The sequence below is a fragment of the Scomber scombrus genome, unplaced genomic scaffold (assembly GCF_963691925.1).
Source record: "Scomber scombrus unplaced genomic scaffold, fScoSco1.1 SCAFFOLD_57, whole genome shotgun sequence".
NCBI classification, from domain to species: Eukaryota; Metazoa; Chordata; class Actinopteri; order Scombriformes; family Scombridae; genus Scomber; species Scomber scombrus.
The window spans coordinates 87,501-110,000 of record NW_026910437.1 but is presented as its reverse complement, the minus strand read 5'-3'; the positions used below and the strand labels follow the sequence as shown (position 1 = coordinate 110,000).

The 22,500-nt window shown below is 46.6% G+C and overlaps 1 protein-coding gene across 1 annotated transcript in view; it reads left to right on the top strand.

Annotated features, from left to right (window-relative positions):
* The window catches only part of tecpr2 (tectonin beta-propeller repeat containing 2), a 44,952-nt gene that overhangs the window by 7,305 nt on the left and 15,147 nt on the right, over positions 1-22,500 (top strand). Inside the window, exons 7-22 of the mRNA XM_062415159.1 lie at positions 1,332-1,485; positions 1,619-1,771; positions 3,552-3,684; positions 3,779-4,002; positions 5,634-5,823; positions 6,682-6,871; positions 6,965-7,220; positions 10,922-11,155; positions 12,358-12,425; positions 12,509-12,624; positions 12,786-12,959; positions 13,059-13,239; positions 16,731-16,872; positions 20,315-20,540; positions 20,629-20,718; positions 21,162-21,259. Coding sequence (XP_062271143.1) covers positions 1,332-1,485; positions 1,619-1,771; positions 3,552-3,684; positions 3,779-4,002; positions 5,634-5,823; positions 6,682-6,871; positions 6,965-7,220; positions 10,922-11,155; positions 12,358-12,425; positions 12,509-12,624; positions 12,786-12,959; positions 13,059-13,239; positions 16,731-16,872; positions 20,315-20,540; positions 20,629-20,718; positions 21,162-21,259 — 2,629 coding nt within the window. The remainder of the gene's footprint in view (positions 1-1,331; positions 1,486-1,618; positions 1,772-3,551; positions 3,685-3,778; positions 4,003-5,633; positions 5,824-6,681; positions 6,872-6,964; positions 7,221-10,921; positions 11,156-12,357; positions 12,426-12,508; positions 12,625-12,785; positions 12,960-13,058; positions 13,240-16,730; positions 16,873-20,314; positions 20,541-20,628; positions 20,719-21,161; positions 21,260-22,500) is intronic.

Genomic DNA, 22,500 nt, shown 5'->3' with positions numbered 1-22,500 from the left:
CACGTAACACGTTATACACGTAACACGTTATACACGTAACACGTTATACACACGTTATATACACGTAACACGTTATACACACGTTATATACACGTAACACGTTATACACGTAACACGTTATACACACGTAACACGTTATATACATGTAACACGTTATATACACGTAACACGTTATACACACGTAACACGTTATACACGTAACACGTTATACACGTAACACGTTATACACACGTAACACGTTATACACACGTAACACGCTATACACACGTAACACGTTATAAACACGTAACACGTTATACACGTAACACGCTATACACACGTAACACGCTATACACACGTAACACGTTATAAACACGTAACACGTTATACACGTAACACGTTATATACACGTAACACGTTATATACACGTAACACGTTATATACACGTTATATACACGTAACACGTTATATACACGTAACACGTTATATACGCGTAACACGTTATATACACGTAACACGCTATACACACGTAACACGTTATAAACACGTAACACGTTATACACGTAACACGTTATATACACGTAACACGTTATATACACGTAACACGTTATATACACGTTATATACACGTAACACGTTATATACACGTAACACGTTATATACGCGTAACACGTTATATACACGTAACACGTTATACACACATAACACGTTATATACACGTAACACGTTATACACACGTAACACGTTATATACACGTAACACGTTATACACACGTTATATACACGTTATATACACGTTATACACACGTAACACGTTATACACACGTAACACGTTATACACACGTAACACGTTATATACACATAACACGTTATACACACGTAACACGTTATACACACGTAACACGTTATACACACGTAACACGTTATACACACGTAACACGTTATACACACGTAACACGTTATACACACGTAACACGTTATACACACGTAACACGTTATATACACGTAACACGTTATACACACGTAACACGTTATACACACGTAACACGTTATACACACGTAACACGTTATATACACGTAACACGTTATACACACGTAACACGTTATACACACGTAACACGTTATATACATGTAACACGTTATACACACGTAACACGTTATACACACGTAACACGTTATATACACGTTATATACACGTAACACGTTATACACACGTAACACGTTATACACACGTAACACGTTATACACACGTAACACGTTATACACACGTAACACGTTATATACACGTAACACGTTATATACATGTAACACGGTATATACACGTAACTCCACTGTCAGCTGATGTGTGTTGCAGCAGCGGCAGGTTCGGAGCGTGCTTCCTGCCCGCTCTCTGTAAGCAGAGCGACCTGCAGGTGTTCGCTGCTCGGCCGGGACTCCGACTGTGGAGGTCTGACATCAGAGGACAGGTGGAGGACACACGCCTGCTGAAACCTCTGTTCAACACTCAGGTACATGAAGTACTCAAATACTACTGTAATGGTATATTCCCACTGATACTGCTATTAGTGCTGCTACTGCACAGGTAGTATTACTGTTCTGCTCTACTATGTTTCTGTCTCTCTGCCTGTCTCACTCTGTCAGATTCCTCAGTTTGAGTTATTTCCTCGTCCTGGACCAATCGGAGCGTACCGTCCAGCAGACAGACAGCTCGGTCTGCTCAGCTGTTTCTTCAGAGAGGGCTGGATCCTCAGCTGGAACGAGTACAGCATCTATGTCTTAGACTGCATTAACGAGGTAAAACACACTGTTAACGATGTAAAACGCTCTGTTGACGAGGTACGACGCTCTGTTAACCAGGTACGACGCTCTGTTGACGAGGTACGACGCTCTGTTAACCAGGTACAACGCTCTGTTGACGAGGTACGACGCTCTGTTAACCAGGTACGACGCTCTGTTGACGACGTACGACGCTCTGTTAACCAGGTACAACGCTCTGTTAACCAGGTACGACGCTCTGTTGACGAGGTACGACGCTCTGTTAACGACGTACGACGCTCTGTTAACCAGGTACGACGCTCTGTTGACGACGTACGGCGCTCTGTTAAAGACGTACGACGCTCTGTTAACCAGGTACGACGCTCTGTTGACGACGTACGACGCTCTGTTAACCACGTACGACGCTCTGTTGACGAGGTACGACGCTCTGTTGACGAGGTACGACACTCTGTTAACCACGTACGACGCTCTGTTAACCAGGTACGACGCTCTGTTGACGACGTACGACGCTCTGTTAACCACGTACGACGCTCTGTTGACGACGTACGACGCTCTGTTAACCAGATACGACGCTCTGTTGACGAGGTACGACGCTCTGTTGACGACGTACGGCGCTCTGTTGACCACGTACGGCGCTCTGTTAACCAGGTACGACGCTCTGTTAACCAGGTACGACGCTCTGTTGACGAGGTACGACGCTCTGTTAACCAGGTACGACGCTCTGTTGACGAGGTACGACGCTCTGTTAACCAGGTACGACGCTCTGTTGACGAGGTACGACGCTCTGTTGACGAGGTACAACGCTCTGTTAACCAGGTACGACGCTCTGTTGACGACGTACGACGCTCTGTTAACCAGATACGACGCTCTGTTGACGAGGTACGACGCTCTGTTAACCAGGTACAACGCTCTGTTGACGACGTACGGCGCTCTGTTAACCAGGTACGACGCTCTGTTGACGACGTACGGCGCTCTGTTAACCAGGTACAACGCTCTGTTGACGACGTACGGCGCTCTGTTAACCAGGTACGACGCTCTGTTGACGAGGTACGACGCTCTGTTAACCAGGTACAACGCTCTGTTGACGACGTACGGCGCTCTGTTAACCACGTACGACGCTCTGTTAACCACGTACGACGCTCTGTTAACCAGGTACGACGCTCTGTTAACCACGTACGACGCTCTGTTAACCAGATACGACGCTCTGTTAACCACGTACGACGCTCTGTTGACGAGGTACGACGCTCTGTTGACGACGTACGGCGCTCTGTTGACCACGTACGGCGCTCTGTTAACCAGGTACGACGCTCTGTTGACGACGTACGACGCTCTGTTGACGACGTACAGCGCTCTGTTAAAGACGTACGACGCTCTGTTGACGACGTACGACGCTCTGTTAACCAGGTACGGCGCTCTGTTGACGAGGTACGGCGCTCTGTTAACCACGTACGACGCTCTGTTGACGACGTACGACGCTCTGTTGACGACGTACGGCGCTCTGTTGACGAGGTACGACGCTCTGTTAACCACGTACGACGCTCTGTTGATGAGGTACGACGCTCTGTTGACGAGGTACGACGCTCTGTTGACGACGTATGGCGCTCTGTTGACGACGTACGACGCTCTGTTGACGAGGTACGACGCTCTGTTAACCAGGTACGACGCTCTGTTAACCAGGTACGACGCTCTGTTAACCAGGTACGACGCTCTGTTAACGATGTACGACGCTCTATTAACCAGGTACAAGGGTTAGGGTTATATGTGTATATGTGGATCTGATTAGTCGTGTTGCGTTCAGGTGATCGTTGGAGCGTTGGAGAGCAGCGGAGACATTGTTTCAGTTTCATGTTGTGACAACGAAATCTTCATCCTGAAAGGAGACAGAGACATCATCCGTCTGTCCAACAGCCCCGAGGGACTGGCCTCCAACTGTAAGTACTACTACTACTTCTACTACAACCGTTACTACTACTGTTACTACTACTGTTACTACTACTACAAACACACCTGTCTCTCTCTCTCCAGTGTCGGAGCTCTCTGTGCGTCTGTCGTCACCTTTGACCACGCCCACCATCCTCCCACCAACTGGATCAGTGGAGACAGCTCAGCCAATCAGAACCATGGCTATCATTGTAGAAGGAGGGGGGAGGGAGGAGGGAGGAGGAGGGGAGAGACACAGTGAGGAGATGAATGAAGAAGAAGAAGAGGAGGAGGTGGAGGAGGCAGAGGAGCAGGAGGAGCAGCTGGAGGTGAGCTATGGGTTAGGTTTATGGAGAGTAAACAGTGCCACAATTAGCTGCTTTCAGTCATCACCTTCTGTCAATTTCACCATGTCACATGCATCACGTGTCTTTTCAAAATAAAGCACTTTCGTCTTGAAAGGAAACTCGCTTGTCTGCAGTCCCAGCCGGCTTCTCGTGGCACAATCCACTTCCTGTGTCTACCCGTGTCTACCCGTGTTTACCTGTGTCTACCCGTGTCTACATGTGTTTACCTGTTTCTACCTGTGTCTACCCGTGTCTACATGTGTTTACCTGTTTCTACCTGTGTCTACCCGTGTCTACATGTGTTTACCTGTGTCTACCCGTGTTTACCTGTGTCTACCCGTGTCTACATGTGTTTACCTGTGTTTACCTGTGTCTACCTGTGTTTACCTGTGTCTACCTGTGTTTACCTGTGTCTACCTGTGTCTACATGTGTTTACCTGTGTCTACCCGTGTCTACCTGTGTTTACCTGTTTCTACCCGTGTCTACATGTGTTTACCTGTGTCTACCCGTGTCTACATGTGTTTACCTGTGTCTACATGTGTTTACCTGTGTCTACCTGTGTCTACATGTGTTTACCTGTGTCTACATGTGTTTACCTGTGTCTACCCGTGTCTACATGTGTTTACCTGTTTCTACCCGTGTCTACATGTGTTTACCTGTGTCTACCCGTGTCTACATGTGTCTACCCGTGTCTACATGTGTTTACCTGTGTCTACCCGTGTCTACATGTGTTTACCTGTTTCTACCCGTGTCTACATGTGTTTACCTGTGTCTACCCGTGTCTACATGTGTTTACCTGTTTCTACCCGTGTCTACATGTGTTTACCTGTGTCTACCTGTGTCTACTTGTGTTTACCTGTTTCTACCCGTGTCTACCTGTGTTTACCTGTGTTTACCTGTGTCTACCCGTGTCTACATGTGTTTACCTGTGTCTACCCGTGTCTACCCGTGTCTACCCGTGTTTACTCGTGTTTACCTGTGTCTACCTGTGTCTACATGTGTTTACCTGTGTCTACCCGTGTCTACCCGTGTCTACCCGTGTTTACTCGTGTTTACCTGTGTCTACCCGTGTCTACATGTGTTTACCTGTGTCTACCCGTGTTTACCTGTGTCTACCTGTGTTTACCTGCGTCTACCTGTGTCTACATGTGTTTACCTGTGTCTACCCGTGTTTACCTGTGTCTACCTGTGTCTACATGTGTTTACCTGTGTCTACCCGTGTCTACCCGTGTTTACCTGTGTTTACCTGTGTCTACCTGTGTCTACCTGTGTCTACCCGTGTTTACCTGTGTCTACCCGTGTTTACCTGCGTCTACCCGTGTCTACCCGTGTTTACCTGTGTCTACCCGTGTTTACCTGTGTCTACCTGTGTCTACATGTGTTTACCTGTGTCTACCCGTGTCTACCCGTGTTTACCTGTGTCTACCCGTGTTTACCTGTGTTTACCCGTGTCTACCCGTGTTTACCTGTGTCTACCCGTGTCTACCCGTGTCTACATGTGTTTACCTGTGTCTACCCGTGTCTACCCGTGTCTACCCGTGTATACCTGTGTTTACCTGTGTCTACCCGTGTTTACTCGTGTTTACTTGTGTTTACTTGTGTAAATATGCAGCTCTGCCAGCCGCCCACCATCTTCACCTGCAGCTCTCGCAGCCGCAGCAGCTCTGTCACTTCCTGGGACAGTCTCCATGGAAACGGCCTGGGCTCCAGGCGCTACAGCGCCCCCCTGGGTCAGGAGGAGATGCAGCAGGAGCTGGTGGTGAAAGCCATCAGAGTGAAGAAGAAGAAGAGACGACAGCAAGGCAAGTAGAGCTTCCAGTCAGAGAGAGTGACACAATCAGAGGGACAGACAGTCAGACAGAGAGAGAGAGACAGTCAGAGAGAGAGACAGAGAGAGAGAGAGACAGTCAGAGAGAGAGAGACAGTCAGAGAAAGAGAGAGAGAGAGAGAGACAGTCAGAGAGAGAGAGACAGTCAGAGAGAGAGAGAGACAGTCAGAGAGAGTGACACAATCAGAGGGACAGACAGTCAGACAGAGAGAGAGAGACAGTCAGAGAGAGAGACAGAGAGAGAGACAGACAGTCAGAGAGAGAGAGACAGTCCGAGAAAGAGAGAGAGAGAGAGACAGACAGTCAGAGAGAGAGAGAGAGACAGTCAGAGAGAGAGACAGTCAGAGAGAGAGACAGTCAGAGAGAGAGACAGTCAGAGAGAGAGAGAGACAGTCAGAGAGAGAGAGAGAGGGTCAGAGAGAGAGACAGTCAGAGAGAGAGACAGTCAGAGAGAGAGACAGTCAGAGAGAGACAGTCAGAGAGAGAGACAGTCAGAGAGAGAGAGACAGTCAGAGAGAGAGACAGTCAGAGAGAGAGACAGTCAGAGAGAGAGAGACAGTCAGAGAGAGAGAGAGACAGTCAGAGAGAGAGACAATCAGAGAGAGAGAGAGACAGTCAGAGAGAGAGAGACAGTCAGAGAGAGAGACAGTCAGAGAGAGAGACAGTCAGAGAGACAGAGAGACAGTCAGAGAGAGAGACAGTCAGAGAGAGAGACAGTCAGAGAGAGAGAGAGACAGTCAGAGAGAGAGAGACAGTCAGAGAGAGAGAGACAGTCAGAGAGAGAGACAGTCAGAGAGAGAGACAGTGAATGTGTCCTCTTGTCCGCCCTCAGACAGCAGCAGTGTGAATCGTCTCTCGGAGAGCAGCTGCTCAGACTCCATGTTTGTAGTCCAGGACAGCAGCTGTAGTGATGGAGGAAGTGGAACCCCACTGAGTGATAGAGCTTCTTTTGTCGGTCTGGACCTTCAGAACCAGGAATCTCCAGAACAGGACCAGGATTATTCTTCCTCCACCCAGTCTGGGTCAGTAGTTGAAGACTGAAACTGTTCTTGTGACTCATCGTTGTTTCTCAGCTCTCCTGACATGACTGGGTCATCTTTATTATCTTGTTCCAGCTCCCACATACCTCCAGACTCCCTGCCCCTCCAGGGACTGGAACACCAACTGAATTCAGAAAAGGCATCTGTGCCCGGGGCAGACACAGATGTTGTCCCACCAACCCCAGATGTGGATCTGCTGCTGGAGTGCACCTTCTCCTATATGCACACCACTGAAAAGGATGATGGACATGAGGAGCAACCAATGGAAGAGCAGGAGGATGAGTTTTTGAGCCCTCTGATTGGACCAGATGAGGAGGAGCAGGAAGTGGAGGTGTGTTGTTGATGGTGATACCTTAAAAGTCTACCTCTGTCACTAGTCCTTTTACCTCTGTCACTAGTCCTCTACCTCTGTCACTAGTCATTTTACCTCTGTCACTAGTCCTCTACCTCTGTCACTAGTCATTTTACCTCTGTCACTAGTCCTCTACCTCTGTCACTAGTCCTCTACCTCTGTCACTAGTCCTTTTACCTCTGTCACTAGTCCTCTACCTCTGTCACTAGTCCTCTGTCACTAGTCCTCTACCTCTGTCACTAGTCCTTTTACCTCTGTCACTAGTCCTCTGTCACTAGTCCTCTACCTCTGTCACTAGTCCTTTTACCTCTGTCACTAGTCCTCTGTCACTAGTCCTCTACCTCTGTCACTAGTCCTTTTACCTCTGTCACTAGTCCTCTGTCACTAGTCCTCTACCTCTGTCACTAGTCCTTTTACCTCTGTCACTAGTCCTCTGTCACTAGTCCTCTACCTCTGTCACTAGTCCTTTTACCTCTGTCACTAGTCCTCTGTCACAAGTCCTCTACCTCTGTCACTAGTCCTTTTACCTCTGTCACTAGTCCTCTGTCACTAGTCCTCTACCTCTGTCACTAGTCTTCTACCTCTGTCACTAGTCTTCTACCTCTGTCACTAGTCCTCTACCTCTGTCACTAGTCCTCTACCTCTGTCACTAGTCATTTTACCTTTGTCACTAGTCCTTCTACCTCTGTCACTAGTCCTCTACCTCTGTCACTAGTCTTCTACCTCTGTCACTAGTCCTCTACCTCTGTCACTAGTCCTCTACCTCTGTCACTAGTCATTTTACCTCTGTCACTAGTCCTCTACCTCTGTCACTAGTCCTCTACCTCTGTCACTAGTCATTTTACCTTTGTCACTAGTCCTTCTACCTCTGTCACTAGTCCTCTACCTCTGTCACTAGTCCTCTACCTCTGTCACTAGTCATTTTACCTTTGTCACTAGTCCTTCTACCTCTGTCACTAGTCCTTCTACCTCTGTCACTAGTCCTCTACCTCTGTCACTAGTCCTTCTACCTCTGTCACTAGTCCTTCTACCTCTGTCACTAGTCTTCTGTCACTAGTCCTCTACCTCTGTCAATAGTCCTTCTACCTCTGTCACTAGTCTTCTGTCACTAGTCCTCTACCTCTGTCACTAGTCCTTCTACCTCTGTCACTAGTCTTCTGTCACTAGTCCTCTACCTCTGTCACTAGTCCTTCTACCTCTGTCACTAGTCTTCTGTCACTAGTCCTCTACCTCTGTCACTAGTCATTTTACCTTTGTCACTAGTCCTCTGTCACTAGTCCTCTACCTCTGTCACTAGTCATTTTACCTTTGTCACTAGTCCTCTGTCACTAGTCCTCTACCTCTGTCACTAGTCCTTTTACCTCTGTCACTAGTCCTCTGTCACTAGTCCTCTACCTCTGTCACTAGTCCTTTTACCTCTGTCACTAGTCCTCTGTCACTAGTCCTCTACCTCTGTCACTAGTCCTTTTACCTCTGTCACTAGTCCTCTGTCACAAGTCCTCTACCTCTGTCACTAGTCCTTTTACCTCTGTCACTAGTCCTCTGTCACTAGTCCTCTACCTCTGTCACTAGTCTTCTACCTCTGTCACTAGTCTTCTACCTCTGTCACTAGTCCTCTACCTCTGTCACTAGTCCTCTACCTCTGTCACTAGTCATTTTACCTTTGTCACTAGTCCTTCTACCTCTGTCACTAGTCCTTCTACCTCTGTCACTAGTCCTCTACCTCTGTCACTAGTCCTTCTACCTCTGTCACTAGTCCTCTACCTCTGTCACTAGTCCTTCTACCTCTGTCACTAGTCCTTCTACCTCTGTCACTAGTCTTCTGTCACTAGTCCTCTACCTCTGTCAATAGTCCTTCTACCTCTGTCACTAGTCTTCTGTCACTAGTCCTCTACCTCTGTCACTAGTCCTTCTACCTCTGTCACTAGTCTTCTGTCACTAGTCCTCTACCTCTGTCACTAGTCCTTCTACCTCTGTCACTAGTCTTCTGTCACTAGTCCTCTACCTCTGTCACTAGTCCTCTGCCTCTGTCACTAGTCCTCTATCTCTGTCACTAGTCCTCTACCTCTGTCACTAGTCCTTCTACCTCTGTCACTAGTCTTCTGTCACTAGTCCTCTGCCTCTGTCACTAGTCCTCTATCTCTGTCACTAGTCCTCTACCTCTGTCACTAGTCCTCTATCTCTGTCACTAGTCCTCTACCTCTGTCACTAGTCCTTCTACCTCTGTCACTAGTCTTCTGTCACTAGTCCTCTACCTCTGTCACTAGTCCTTCTACCTCTGTCACTAGTCTTCTGTCACTAGTCCTCTACCTCTGTCACTAGTCCTCTATCTCTGTCACTAGTCCTCTACCTCTGTCACTAGTCCTTTTACCTCTGTCACTAGTCCTCTACCTCTGTCACTAGTCCTTCTACCTCTGTCACTAGTCTTCTGTCACTAGTCCTCTACCTCTGTCACTAGTCCTCTATCTCTGTCACTAGTCCTTCTACCTCTGTCACTAGTCTTCTGTCACTAGTCCTCTACCTTTGTCACTAGTCCTCTACCTCTGTCACTAGTCCTCTACCTTTGTCACTAGTCCTCTACCTCTGTCACTAGTCCTCTACCTCTGTCACTAGTCTTCTGTCACTAGTCCTCTACCTCTTTCACTAGTCCTTCTACCTCTGTCACTAGTCCTTCTACCTCTGTCACTAGTCTTCTGTAACTAGTCCTTCTACCTCTGTCACTAGTCTTCTGTCACTAGTCCTCTACCTCTGTCACTAGTCCCTCTACCTCTGTCACTAGTCCTCTGTCACTAGTCCCTCTACCTCTGTCACTAGCCCTCTGTCACTAGTCCTCTACCTCTGTCACTAGTCTTCTACCTCTGTCACTAGTCCCTCTACCTCTGTCACTAGTCCTCTGTCACTAGTCCTCTGTCACTAGTCCTCTGTCACTAGTCCTCTACCTCTGTCACTAGTCCCTCTACCTCTGTCACTAGTCCTCTGTCACTAGTCCTCTACCTCTTTCACTAGTCCTCTACCTCTGTCACTAGTCCTCTGTCACTAGTCCTCTACCTCTGTCACTAGTCCTCTACCTCTGTCACTATTCCCTCTACCTCTGTCACTAGTCCTCTACCTCTCTCACTAGTCCTCTACCTCTGACACTAGTCCTCTACCTCTGTAACTAGTCTTCTACCTCTGTCACTAGTCCTCTACCTCTGTCACTATTCCCTCTACCTCTGTCACTAGTCCTGTACCTCTGTCACTAGTCCTCTACCTCTGACACTAGTCCTCTGTCACTAGTCCTCTGTCACTAGTCCTCTGTCACTAGTCCTCTACCTCTGTCACTATTCCCTCTACCTCTGTCACTAGTCCTCTACCTCTGTCACTAGTCCTCTACCTCTGTCACTAGTCCTCTGTCACTAGTCCTCTACCTCTGTCACTAGTCCTCTGTCACTAGTCCTCTGTCACTAGTCCTCTGTCACTAGTCCTCTACCTCTGTCACTAGTCCTCTGTCACTAGTCCTCTGTCACTAGTCCTCTACCTCTGTCACTAGTCCTCTACCTCTGTAACTAGTCCTCTACCTCTGTCACTAGTCCCTCTGCCTTTGAAGGTTATGGGTTGTGCTTTTCAGTGTGTTAAGAGGGATGCACTCACAGTTTGAACTTCTGTTTCTAGTGAAAAGCGTTTCCTGTGTTTCTGTGTAGGAGGACGACCTGGTGCCCCCTGCTGGTCTGGCTGACCAGATGTTTTACTCCACTGTGTCCAGTCTGGACAGAAAGCCTAGTATGTCCAGTGATGAGGAAGGAGACATCTACTGCCACAGTCTGCCCCCAGCCGGAGCCGACACTAACAACTGTCCATCCAATCAGACGGAGAAAACCACAGACAGTCAGATGGACCAAGAAGCTCAGGACAGAGACAGAAACAAACCTGACCAGGTGAGGCAGACACAAACCTGACCAGGTGAGACAGAAACAAACCTGACCAGGTGAGACAGAAACAAACCTGACCAGGTGAGGCAGACACAAACCTGACCAGGTGAGACAGACACAAACCTGACCAGGTGAGACAGACACAAACCTGACCAGGTGAGGCAGACACTAACCTGACCAGGTGAGGCAGACACTAACCTGACCAGGTGAGACAGACACAAACCTGACCAGGTGAGACAGACACTAACCTGACCAGGTGAGGCAGACACTAACCTGACCAGGTGAGACAGACACAAACCTGACCAGGTGAGACAGACACAAACCTGACCAGGTGAGGCAGACACTAACCTGACCAGGTGAGGCAGACACAAACCTGACCAGGTGAGACAGACACAAACCTGACCAGGTGAGGCAGACACTAACCTGACCAGGTGAGGCAGACACAAACCTGACCAGGTGAGACAGACACTAACCTGACCAGGTGAGGCAGACACTAACCTGACCAGGTGAGGCAGACACAAACCTGACCAGGTGAGACAGACACAAACCTGACCAGGTGAGACAGACACAAACCTGACCAGGTGAGGCAGACACTAACCTGACCAGGTGAGGCAGACACAAACCTGACCAGGTGAGACAGACACAAACCTGACCAGGTGAGGCAGACACTAACCTGACCAGGTGAGGCAGACACTAACCTGACCAGGTGAGGCAGACACTAACCTGACCAGGTGAGACAGACACTAACCTGACCAGGTGAGACAAACACAAACCTGACCAGGTGAGGCAGACACAAACCTGACCAGGTGAGGCAGACACTAACCTGACCAGGTGAGGCAGACACAAACCTGACCAGGTGAGACAGACACTAACCTGACCAGGTGAGGCAGACACTAACCTGACCAGGTGAGGCAGACACAAACCTGACCAGGTGAGACAGACACAAACCTGACCAGGTGAGACAGACACAAACCTGACCAGGTGAGGCAGACACTAACCTGACCAGGTGAGGCAGACACAAACCTGACCAGGTGAGACAGACACAAACCTGACCAGGTGAGGCAGACACTAACCTGACCAGGTGAGGCAGACACTAACCTGACCAGGTGAGACAGACACTAACCTGACCAGGTGAGGCAGACACAAACCTGACCAGGTGAGGCAGACAGCAGGATTGAATGTATTTTCTCTTCTTCTTGTTCTTGTAGTTTGCAGAGAGCTGGATGGGATACTCGGGACCAGGATGTGGAATACTGAGCCTGCAGGTGACCGAAAGGTGTGTTTAGATGTTGCAGTAGGTGTGGTGCCTGGACTTCAGGGGAGGACTCTGGTAATGGACAGGAGATCTGTGTGTTGCAGGTATGTGTGGTGTCTGGACTTTAAAGGAGGACTGTTCTGCAGCGTTCTTCCTGAAACTGGCCTCAACTGGCAGCGCTTTGAAGACAATGTCCACCAGATGGCACTCTCACCTTCAGGTGAGCTGCTGAATCCTCTGTCTGTTCATTAAGAGCTGTCATTAGTACTTCCAGCCTGCTGTTGCTATGTAACACGTAACCTGCTGTGGAAGGTGGAGCAGACTGTCATGTGTACAGGTGTAGGTAGTGTTAGCTGGATGCTAACTGTTGCTATGTAACAGGTAACCTGCTGTGGAAGGTGGAGCAGAAGAGCATGACGGCGTTTGCGTGTGCTAAAGTGTCGGTGAAAGGAAAGCGTCATTGGTACAAAGCTGTAGAGCAAACGGCTTTCGTAGCTCTGAGTGACGACTCGGCCTGGATCATCAGGACCAACGGAGACTTGTACCTGCAGACAGGTAACTGACTGTAGCATATTAAAGTACCTGGACTGCTCAGGTGTGACACCAGCACCTTTCTAGTGGTTGCCTTGGTAACAGTGTGTCTCTCTCCCTCAGGTCTGAGTGTGGAGCGTCCATGTGCGCGCTCAGTGAAGGTGGAGACACCCTGCATGTTCAGCCAGGTGTGTGTGAGAGGCGGGGTGGTCTGGGCCCTGAGTGAGCACAAAGCTTTATTCTACAGAGAAGGACTGAACAGCTACTGCAGCGAGGGGGACGGCTGGAAGTACGACACTGTCAGGTGATACTGCTGCTAACGTCAATATATCCTGATGTAACTGGTTCATTATGGGGCTGCTGCTAACGTTAATATATCCTGATGTAACTGCTTCATTATGGTGATACTGCTGCTAACGTTAATATATCCTGGTTCATTATGGGGCTGCTGCTAACGTTAATATATCCTGGTTCATTATGTGGCTACTGCTGCTAACGTTAATATATCCTGCTTCATTATGGTGATACTGCTGCTAACGTTAATATATCCTGGTTCATTATGGGGCTGCTGCTAACGTTAATATATCCTGGTTCATTATGGGGCTGCTGCTAACGTCAATATATCCTGGTTCATTATGGGGCTACTGCTGCTAACGTTAATATATCCTGGTTCATTATGGGGCTGCTGCTGCTAACGTTAATATATCCTGGTTCATTATGGGGCTGCTGCTGCTAACGTTAATATATCCTGGTTCATTATGGGGCTGCTGCTAACGTTAATATATCCTGGTTCATTATGGGGTTGCTGCTAACGTTAATATATCCTGGTTCATTATGGGGCTGCTGCTAACGTTAATATATCCTGGTTCATTATGGGGCTGCTGCTAACGTTAATATATCCTGGTTCATTATGGGGCTGCTGCTAACGTTAATATATCCTGGTTCATTATGGGGCTGCTGCTAACGTTAATATATCCTGGTTCATTATGGGGCTGCTGCTAACGTTAATATATCCTGGTTCATTATGGGGCTGCTGCTAATGTTAATATATCCTGGTTCATTATGGGGCTACTGCTGCTAACGTTAATATATCCTGGTTCATTATGGGGCTGCTGCTGCTAACGTTAATATATCCTGGTTCATTATGGGGCTGCTGCTGCTAACGTTAATATATCCTGGTTCATTATGGGGCTGCTGCTGCTAACGTTAATATATCCTGGTTCATTATGGGGCTGCTGCTAACGTTAATATATCCTGGTTCATTATGGGGCTGCTGCTGCTAACGTTAATATATCCTGGTTCATTATGGGGCTGCTGCTAACGTTAATATATCCTGGTTCATTATGGGGCTGCTGCTAACGTTAATATATCCTGGTTCATTATGGGGCTGCTGCTAACGTTAATATATCCTGGTTCATTATGGGGCTACTGCTGCTAACGTCAATATATCCTGGTTCATTATGGGGCTGCTGCTAACGTTAATATATCCTGGTTCATTATGGGGCTGCTGCTGCTAACGTCAATATATCCTGGTTTATTATGGGGCTGCTGCTAACGTTAATATATCCTGGTTCATTATGGGGCTGCTGCTAACGTTAATATATCCTGGTTCATTATGGGGCTGCTACTGCTAACGTCAATATATCCTGGTTCATTATGGGGCTGCTGCTAACGTTAATATATCCTGGTTCATTATGGGGCTACTGCTAACGTCAATATATCCTGGTTCATTATGGGGCTACTGCTAACGTTAATATATCCTGGTTCATTATGGGGCTGCTGCTAACGTTAATATATCCTGGTTCATTATGGGGCTGCTGCTAACGTTAATATATCCTGGTTCATTATGGGGCTGCTGCTAACGTTAATATATCCTGGTTCATTATGGGGCTGCTGCTAACGTTAATATATCCTGGTTCATTATGGGGCTGCTGCTAACGTTAATATATCCTGGTTCATTATGGGGCTGCTGCTGCTAACGTTAATATATCCTGGTTCATTATGGGGCTGCTGCTGCTAACGTTAATATATCCTGGTTCATTATGGGGCTGCTGCTAACGTTAATATATCCTGGTTCATTATGGGGCTACTGCTAACGTTAATATATCCTGGTTCATTATATATAATAAACATATATAAGGTTAATAATAATATAATAAACATATATAAGGTGAATAATAATATAATAATAAACATATATAAGGTTAATAATATAATAAACATATATAAGGTTAATAATAATATAATAAACATATATAAGGTTAATAATAATATAATAAACATATATAAGGTTAATAATAATATAATAAACATATATAAGGTTAATAATAATATAATAAACATATATAAGGTTAATAATAATATAATAAACATATATAAGGTTAATAATAATATAATAAACATATATAAGGTTAATAATATAATAATAAACATATATAAGGTTAATAATAATATAATAAACATATATAAGGTTAATAATAATATAATAAACATATAAAAGGTTAATAATAATATAATAAACATATATAAGGTTAATAATAATATAATAAACATATATAAGGTTAATAATAATATAATAAACATATATAAGGTTAATAATATAATAAACATATATAAGGTTAATAATAATATAATAAACATATATAAGGTTAATAATAATATAATAAACATATATAAGGTTAATAATAATATAATAAACATATATAAGGTTAATAATAATATAATAAACATATATAAGGTTAATAATAATATAATAAACATATATAAGGTTAATAATAATATAATAAACATATATAAGGTGAATAATAATATAATAAACATATATAAGGTTAATAATAATATAATAAACATATATAAGGTTAATAATAATATAAACATATATAAGGTTAATAATAATATAATAAACATATATAAGGTTAATAATAATATAATAAACATATATAAGGTGAATAATAATATAATAATAAACATATATAAGGTTAATAATATAATAAACATATATAAGGTTAATAATAATATAATAAACATATATAAGGTTAATAATAATATAATAAACATATATAAGGTTAATAATAATATAATAAACATATATAAGGTTAATAATAATATAATAAACATATATAAGGTTAATAATAATATAATAAACATATATAAGGTTAATAATAATATAATAAACATATATAAGGTTAATAATATAATAATAAACATATATAAGGTTAATAATAATATAATAAACATATATAAGGTTAATAATAATATAATAAACATATAAAAGGTTAATAATAATATAATAAACATATATAAGGTTAATAATAATATAATAAACATATATAAGGTTAATAATAATATAATAAACATATATAAGGTTAATAATATAATAAACATATATAAGGTTAATAATAATATAATAAACATATATAAGGTTAATAATAATATAATAAACATATATAAGGTTAATAATAATATAATAAACATATATAAGGTTAATAATAATATAATAAACATATATAAGGTTAATAATAATATAATAAACATATATAAGGTTAATAATAATATAATAAACATATATAAGGTGAATAATAATATAATAAACATATATAAGGTTAATAATAATATAATAAACATATATAAGGTTAATAATAATATAAACATATATAAGGTTAATAATAATATAATAAACATATATAAGGTTAATAATAATATAATAAACATATATAAGGTTAATAATAATATAATAAACATATATAAGGTTAATAATAATATAATAAACATATATAACCCCTTACACTGTCCCAGTGAGGCTCAGGGTCTGGACCTGGTGTGCGTTGCCCTGGGAGACGGAGGGACGGCCTGGGCGCTGGATGCCAGCGGCAGCCTCTGGTTCAGGACTGGGATCTGTTCCTCTAGACCACATGGAGACGATGACCACTGGTGGCAGGTACCCTCACCTGTAACCCTCACCTGTCCCTCACCTGTAACCGTCACCTGTCCCTCACCTGTCCCTCACCTGTAACCCTCACCTGTCCATCACCTGTAACCGTCACCTGTCCCTCACCTGTCCCTCACCTGTCCCTCACCTGTCCCTCACCTGTAACCGTCACCTGTCCCTCACCTGTCCCTCACCTGTCCCTCACCTGTAACCCTCACCTGTAACCCTCACCTGTCCCTCATCTGTAACCCTCACCTGTCCCTCACCTGTAACCCTCACCTGTCCCTCACCTGTAACCCTCACCTGTCCCTCACCTGTAACCCTCACCTGTCCCTCACCTGTAACCCTCACCTGTCCCTCACCTGTAACCCTCACCTGTAACCCTCACCTGTCCCTCATCTGTAACCCTCACCTGTCCCTCATCTGTAACCCTCACCTGTCCCTCACCTGTAACCCTCACCTGTCCCTCATCTGTAACCCTCACCTGTCCCTCACCTGTAACCCTCACCTGTCCCTCACCTGTAACCCTCACCTGTCCCTCACCTGTAACCCTCACCTGTCCCTCATCTGTAACCCTAACCTGTCCCTCACCTGTCCCTCACCTGTCCCTCACCTGTCCCTCACCTGTAACCCTCACCTGTCCCTCACCTGTCCCTCACCTGTAACCCTCACCTGTAACCCTCACCTCTCCCTCACCTGTAACCCTCACCTGTAACCCTCACCTGTCCCTCACCTGTCCCTCACCTGTAACCCTCACCTGTCCCTCACCTGTAACCCTCACCTGTCCCTCACCTGTAACCCTCACCTGTAACCCTCACCTGTCCCTCACCTGTCCCTCACCTGTAACCCTCACCTGTCCCTCACCTGTCCCTCACCTGTCCCTCACCTGTCCCTCACCTGTAACCCTCACCTGTCCCTCACCTGTCCCTCACCTGTAACCCTCACCTGTCCCTCACCTGTAACCCTCACCTGTAACCCTCACCTGTCCCTCACCTGTAACCCTCACCTGTCCCTCGCCTGTCCCTCACCTGTAACCCTCACCTGTAACCCTCACCTGTCCCTCACCTGTCCCTCATCTGTAACCCTCACCTGTAACCCTCACCTGTCCCTCACCTGTCCCTCACCTGTAACCCTCACCTGTCCCTCACCTGTAACCCTCACCTGTAACCCTCACCTGTCCCTCACCTGTAACCCTCACCTGTAACCCTCACCTGTCCCTCACCTGTAACCCTCACCTGTAACCCTCACCTGTCCCTCACCTGTAACCCTCATCTGTCCCTCACCTGTCCCTCACCTGTCCCTCACCTGTAACCCTCACCTGTCCCTCACCTGTCCCTCACCTGTAACCCTCACCTGTCCCTCACCTGTAACCCTCACCTGTAACCCTCACCTGTCCCTCACCTGTAACCCTCACCTGTAACCCTCACCTGTCCCTCACCTGTAACCCTCACCTGTCCCTCACCTGTAACCCTCACCTGTCCCTCATCTGTAACCCTCACCTGTCCCTCACCTGTAACCCTCACCTGTCCCTCGCCTGTCCCTCACCTGTAACCCTCACCTGTAACCCTCACCTGTCCCTCACCTGTCCCTCATCTGTAACCCTCACCTGTAACCCTCACCTGTCCCTCACCTGTCCCTCACCTGTAACCCTCACCTGTCCCTCACCTGTAACCCTCACCTGTAACCCTCACCTGTCCCTCACCTGTAACCCTCACCTGTCCCTCACCTGTCCCTCACCTGTATCCCTCACCTGTCCCTCACCTGTAACCCTCACCTGTAACCCTCACCTGTAACCCTCACCTGTAACCCTCACCTGTCCCTCACCTGTAACCCTCACCTGTCCCTCACCTGTAACCCTCACCTGTCCCTCATCTGTAACCCTCACCTGTAACCCTCACCTGTCCCTTACCTGTCCCCTCACCTGTAACCCTCACCTGTCCCTCACCTGTAACCCTCACCTGTCCCTCAGCTGTAACCCTCACCTGTCCCCTCACCTGTAACCCTCACCTGTCCCTTAGATCTACTCACCTTTCCCTCACCTGTCCGATAGATCTACTCACCTGTCCCTCACCTGTCCCATAGATCTACTCACCTGTCCCTCACCTGTCCCTTAGACCTACTCACCTGTCCCTCACCTGTCCCATACACCTACTCACCTGTCCCTCACCTGTCCCATAGATCTACTCACCTGTCCCGTAGATCTACTCACCTGTCCCGTAGATCTACTCACCTGTCCCTCACCTGTCCCGTAGATCTACTCACCTGTCCCATAGATCTACTCACCTGTCCCTCACCTGTCCCTCACCTGTCCCATAGATCTACTCACCTGTCCCTCACCTTTCCCTCACCTGTCCCATAGATCTACTCACCTGTCCCATAGATCTACTCACCTGTCCCTCACCTGTCCCGTAGATCTACTCACCTGTCCCTCACCTTTCCCTCACCTGTCCCATAGATCTACTCACCTGTCCCATAGATCTACTCACCTGTCCCTCACCTGTCCCTTAGATCTACTCACCTGTCCCATAGATCTACTCACCTGTCCCTCACCTTTCCCTCACCTGTCCCTTAGATCTACTCACCTGTCCCATAGATCTACTCACCTGTCCCATAGATTTACTCACCTGTCCCATAGATCTACTCACCTGTCCCTTAGATCTACTCACCTGTCCCATAGATCTACTCACCTGTCCCTCACCTGTCCCTCACCTGTCTCGTAGATCTACTCACCTGTCCCTCACCTGTCCCTTAGATCTACTCACCTGTCCCTCACCTGTCCCGTAGATCTACTCACCTGTCCCGTAGATCTACTCACCTGTCCCATAGATCTACTCACCTGTCCCTTAGATCTACTCACCTGTCCCGTAGATCTACTCACCTGTCCCATAGATCTACTCACCTGTCCCTCACCTGTCCCGTAGATCTACTCACCTGTCCCTCACCTGTCCCATAGATCTACTCACCTGTCCCTCACCTGTCCCGTAGATCTACTCACCTGTCCCATAGATCTACTCACCTGTCCCTTAGATCTACTCACCTGTCCCATAGATCTACTCACCTGTCCCATAGATCTACTCACCTGTCCCTCACCTGTCCCATAGACCTACTCACCTGTCCCTCACCTGTCCCATAGACCTACTCACCTGTCCCTCACCTGTCCCTCACCTGTCCCGTAGATCTACTCACCTGTCCATTAGATCTACTCACCTGTCCCATAGACCTACTCACCTGTCCCTCACCTGTCCCATAGATCTACTCACCTGTCCCTCACCTGTCCCATAGATCTACTCACCTGTCCCTCACCTGTCCCTCACCTGTCCCATAGATCCAGTGTATGTGATCTTCAGTTTTGGTAGAATTTCATGAACTCTCCTACCCGTCTGTCTCCCACCTGTCTCTCTCCCACCCGTCTGTCTCCCACCTGTCTCTCTCCCACCTGTCTGTCTCTCAGATCAGTATTTCGGACTACGTGGTGTTTGATCAGGGCAGTCTTTTCCAGACGCTGCTGCAGGCCACGCAGAGCGTTGCCACGGTAACCAGGGCTCCGGTGGAGCGCGTGGTGGCGTTCCTCTCGCAGTACTCGCAGTGCCAGCCGAGTCTGGTCAGTGCCAACTGCAGCGGGGTCTGGGTCGCATCGGGACGCAACCAGCTGCACCTGGCCCGGGGCAGCCTCGTGGGTCAGTACAGAACAGCCCAGTCCAGAACAGAACCGCAGGACTGTAGAATCTAGTTTCAGCTTCTGATCTTTGTGTTCTGGTTCTTCAGGAACTTTCTGGCAGAACGTTGTTCCAAGAGGAACCGTCTCAGCCACCAGGTGGACCTTCATCACATCTTCAGCTGTGCCTCACAGAGAAGGTAACACACCTGGGTACTACACACACCTGAGTACTACACACACCTGGGTACTACACACACCTGAGTACTACACACACCTGAGTACTACACACACCTGGGTACTACACACACCTGGGCACTACACACACCTGAGTACTACACACACCTGAGTACTACACACACCTGGGTACTACACACACCTGGGTACTACACACACCTGAGTACTACACACACCTGAGTACTACACACACCTGAGTACTACACACACCTGGGCACTACACACACCTGGGTACTACACACACCTGAGTACTACACACACCTGGGTACTACACACACCTGGGTACTACACACACCTGGGTACTACACACACCTGGGCACTACACACACCTGAGTACTACACACACCTGAGTACTACACACACCTGGGCAATAAACACACCTGGGCCTGGTCTTCCTGTGTTCCAGGTACGTTCTTGTGGTTGGCTCAGAGCAGGAAGGACCTGTTCTGTGTTTGGGATCAGGATGGAGAGCTCCGCCCCTCCTCTGTGCTCCTGCCACCGGAGGTAAAACATCTGACTCACCTGTGTTACTCTGGGTTAGGGTTCTGCTAATGTTCTGCTTCTACCTGTGTTACTCTGGGTTAGGGTTCTGCTAATGTTCTACTTCTACCTGTGTTACTCTGGGTTAGGGTTCTGCTAATGTTCTACTTCTACCTGTGTTACTCTGGGTTAGGGTTCTGCTAATGTTCTACTTCTACCTGTGTTACTCTGGGTTAGGGTTCTGCTAATGTTCTACTTCTACCTGTGTTACTCTGGGTTAGGGTTCTGCTAATGTTCTGCTTCTACCTGTGTTACTCTGGGTTAGGGTTCTGCTAATGTTCTGCTTCTACCTGTGTTACTCTGGGTTAGGGTTCTGCTAATGTTCTGCTTCTACCTGTGTTACTCTGGGTTAGGGTTCTGCTAATGTTCTACCTCTACCTGTGTTACTCTGGGTTAGGGTTCTGCTAATGTTCTACTTCTACCTGTGTTACTCTGGGTTAGGGTTCTGCTAATGTTCTACTTCTACCTGTGTTACTCTGGGTTAGGGTTCTGCTAATGTTCTGCTTCTACCTGTGTTACTCTGGGTTAGGGTTCTGCTAATGTTCTACTTCTACCTGTGTTACTCTGGGTTAGGGTTCTGCTAATGTTCTGCTTCTACCTGTGTTACTCTGGGTTAGGGTTCTGCTAATGTTCTGCTTCTACCTGTGTTACTCTGGGTTAGGGTTCTGCTAATGTTCTGCTTCTACCTGTGTTACTCTGGGTTAGGGTTCTGCTAATGTTCTACTTCTACCTGTGTTACTCTGGGTTAGGGTTCTGCTAATGTTCTGCTTCTACCTGTGTTACTCTGGGTTAGGGTTCTGCTAATGTTCTACTTCTACCTGTGTTACTCTGGGTTAGGGTTCTGCTAATGTTCTACTTCTACCTGTGTTACTCTGGGTTAGGGTTCTGCTAATGTTCTACTTCTACCTGTGTTACTCTGGGTTAGGGTTCTGCTAATGTTCTACTTCTACCTGTGTTACTCTGGGTTAGGGTTCTGCTAATGTTCTACTTCTACCTGTGTTACTCTGGGTTAGGGTTCTGCTAATGTTCTGCTTCTACCTGTGTTACTCTGGGTTAGGGTTCTGCTAATGTTCTGCTTCTACCTGTGTTACTCTGGGTTAGGGTTCTGCTAATGTTCTGCTTCTACCTGTGTTACTCTGGGTTAGGGTTCTGCTAATGTTCTGCTTCTACCTGTGTTACTCTGGGTTAGGGTTCTGCTAATGTTC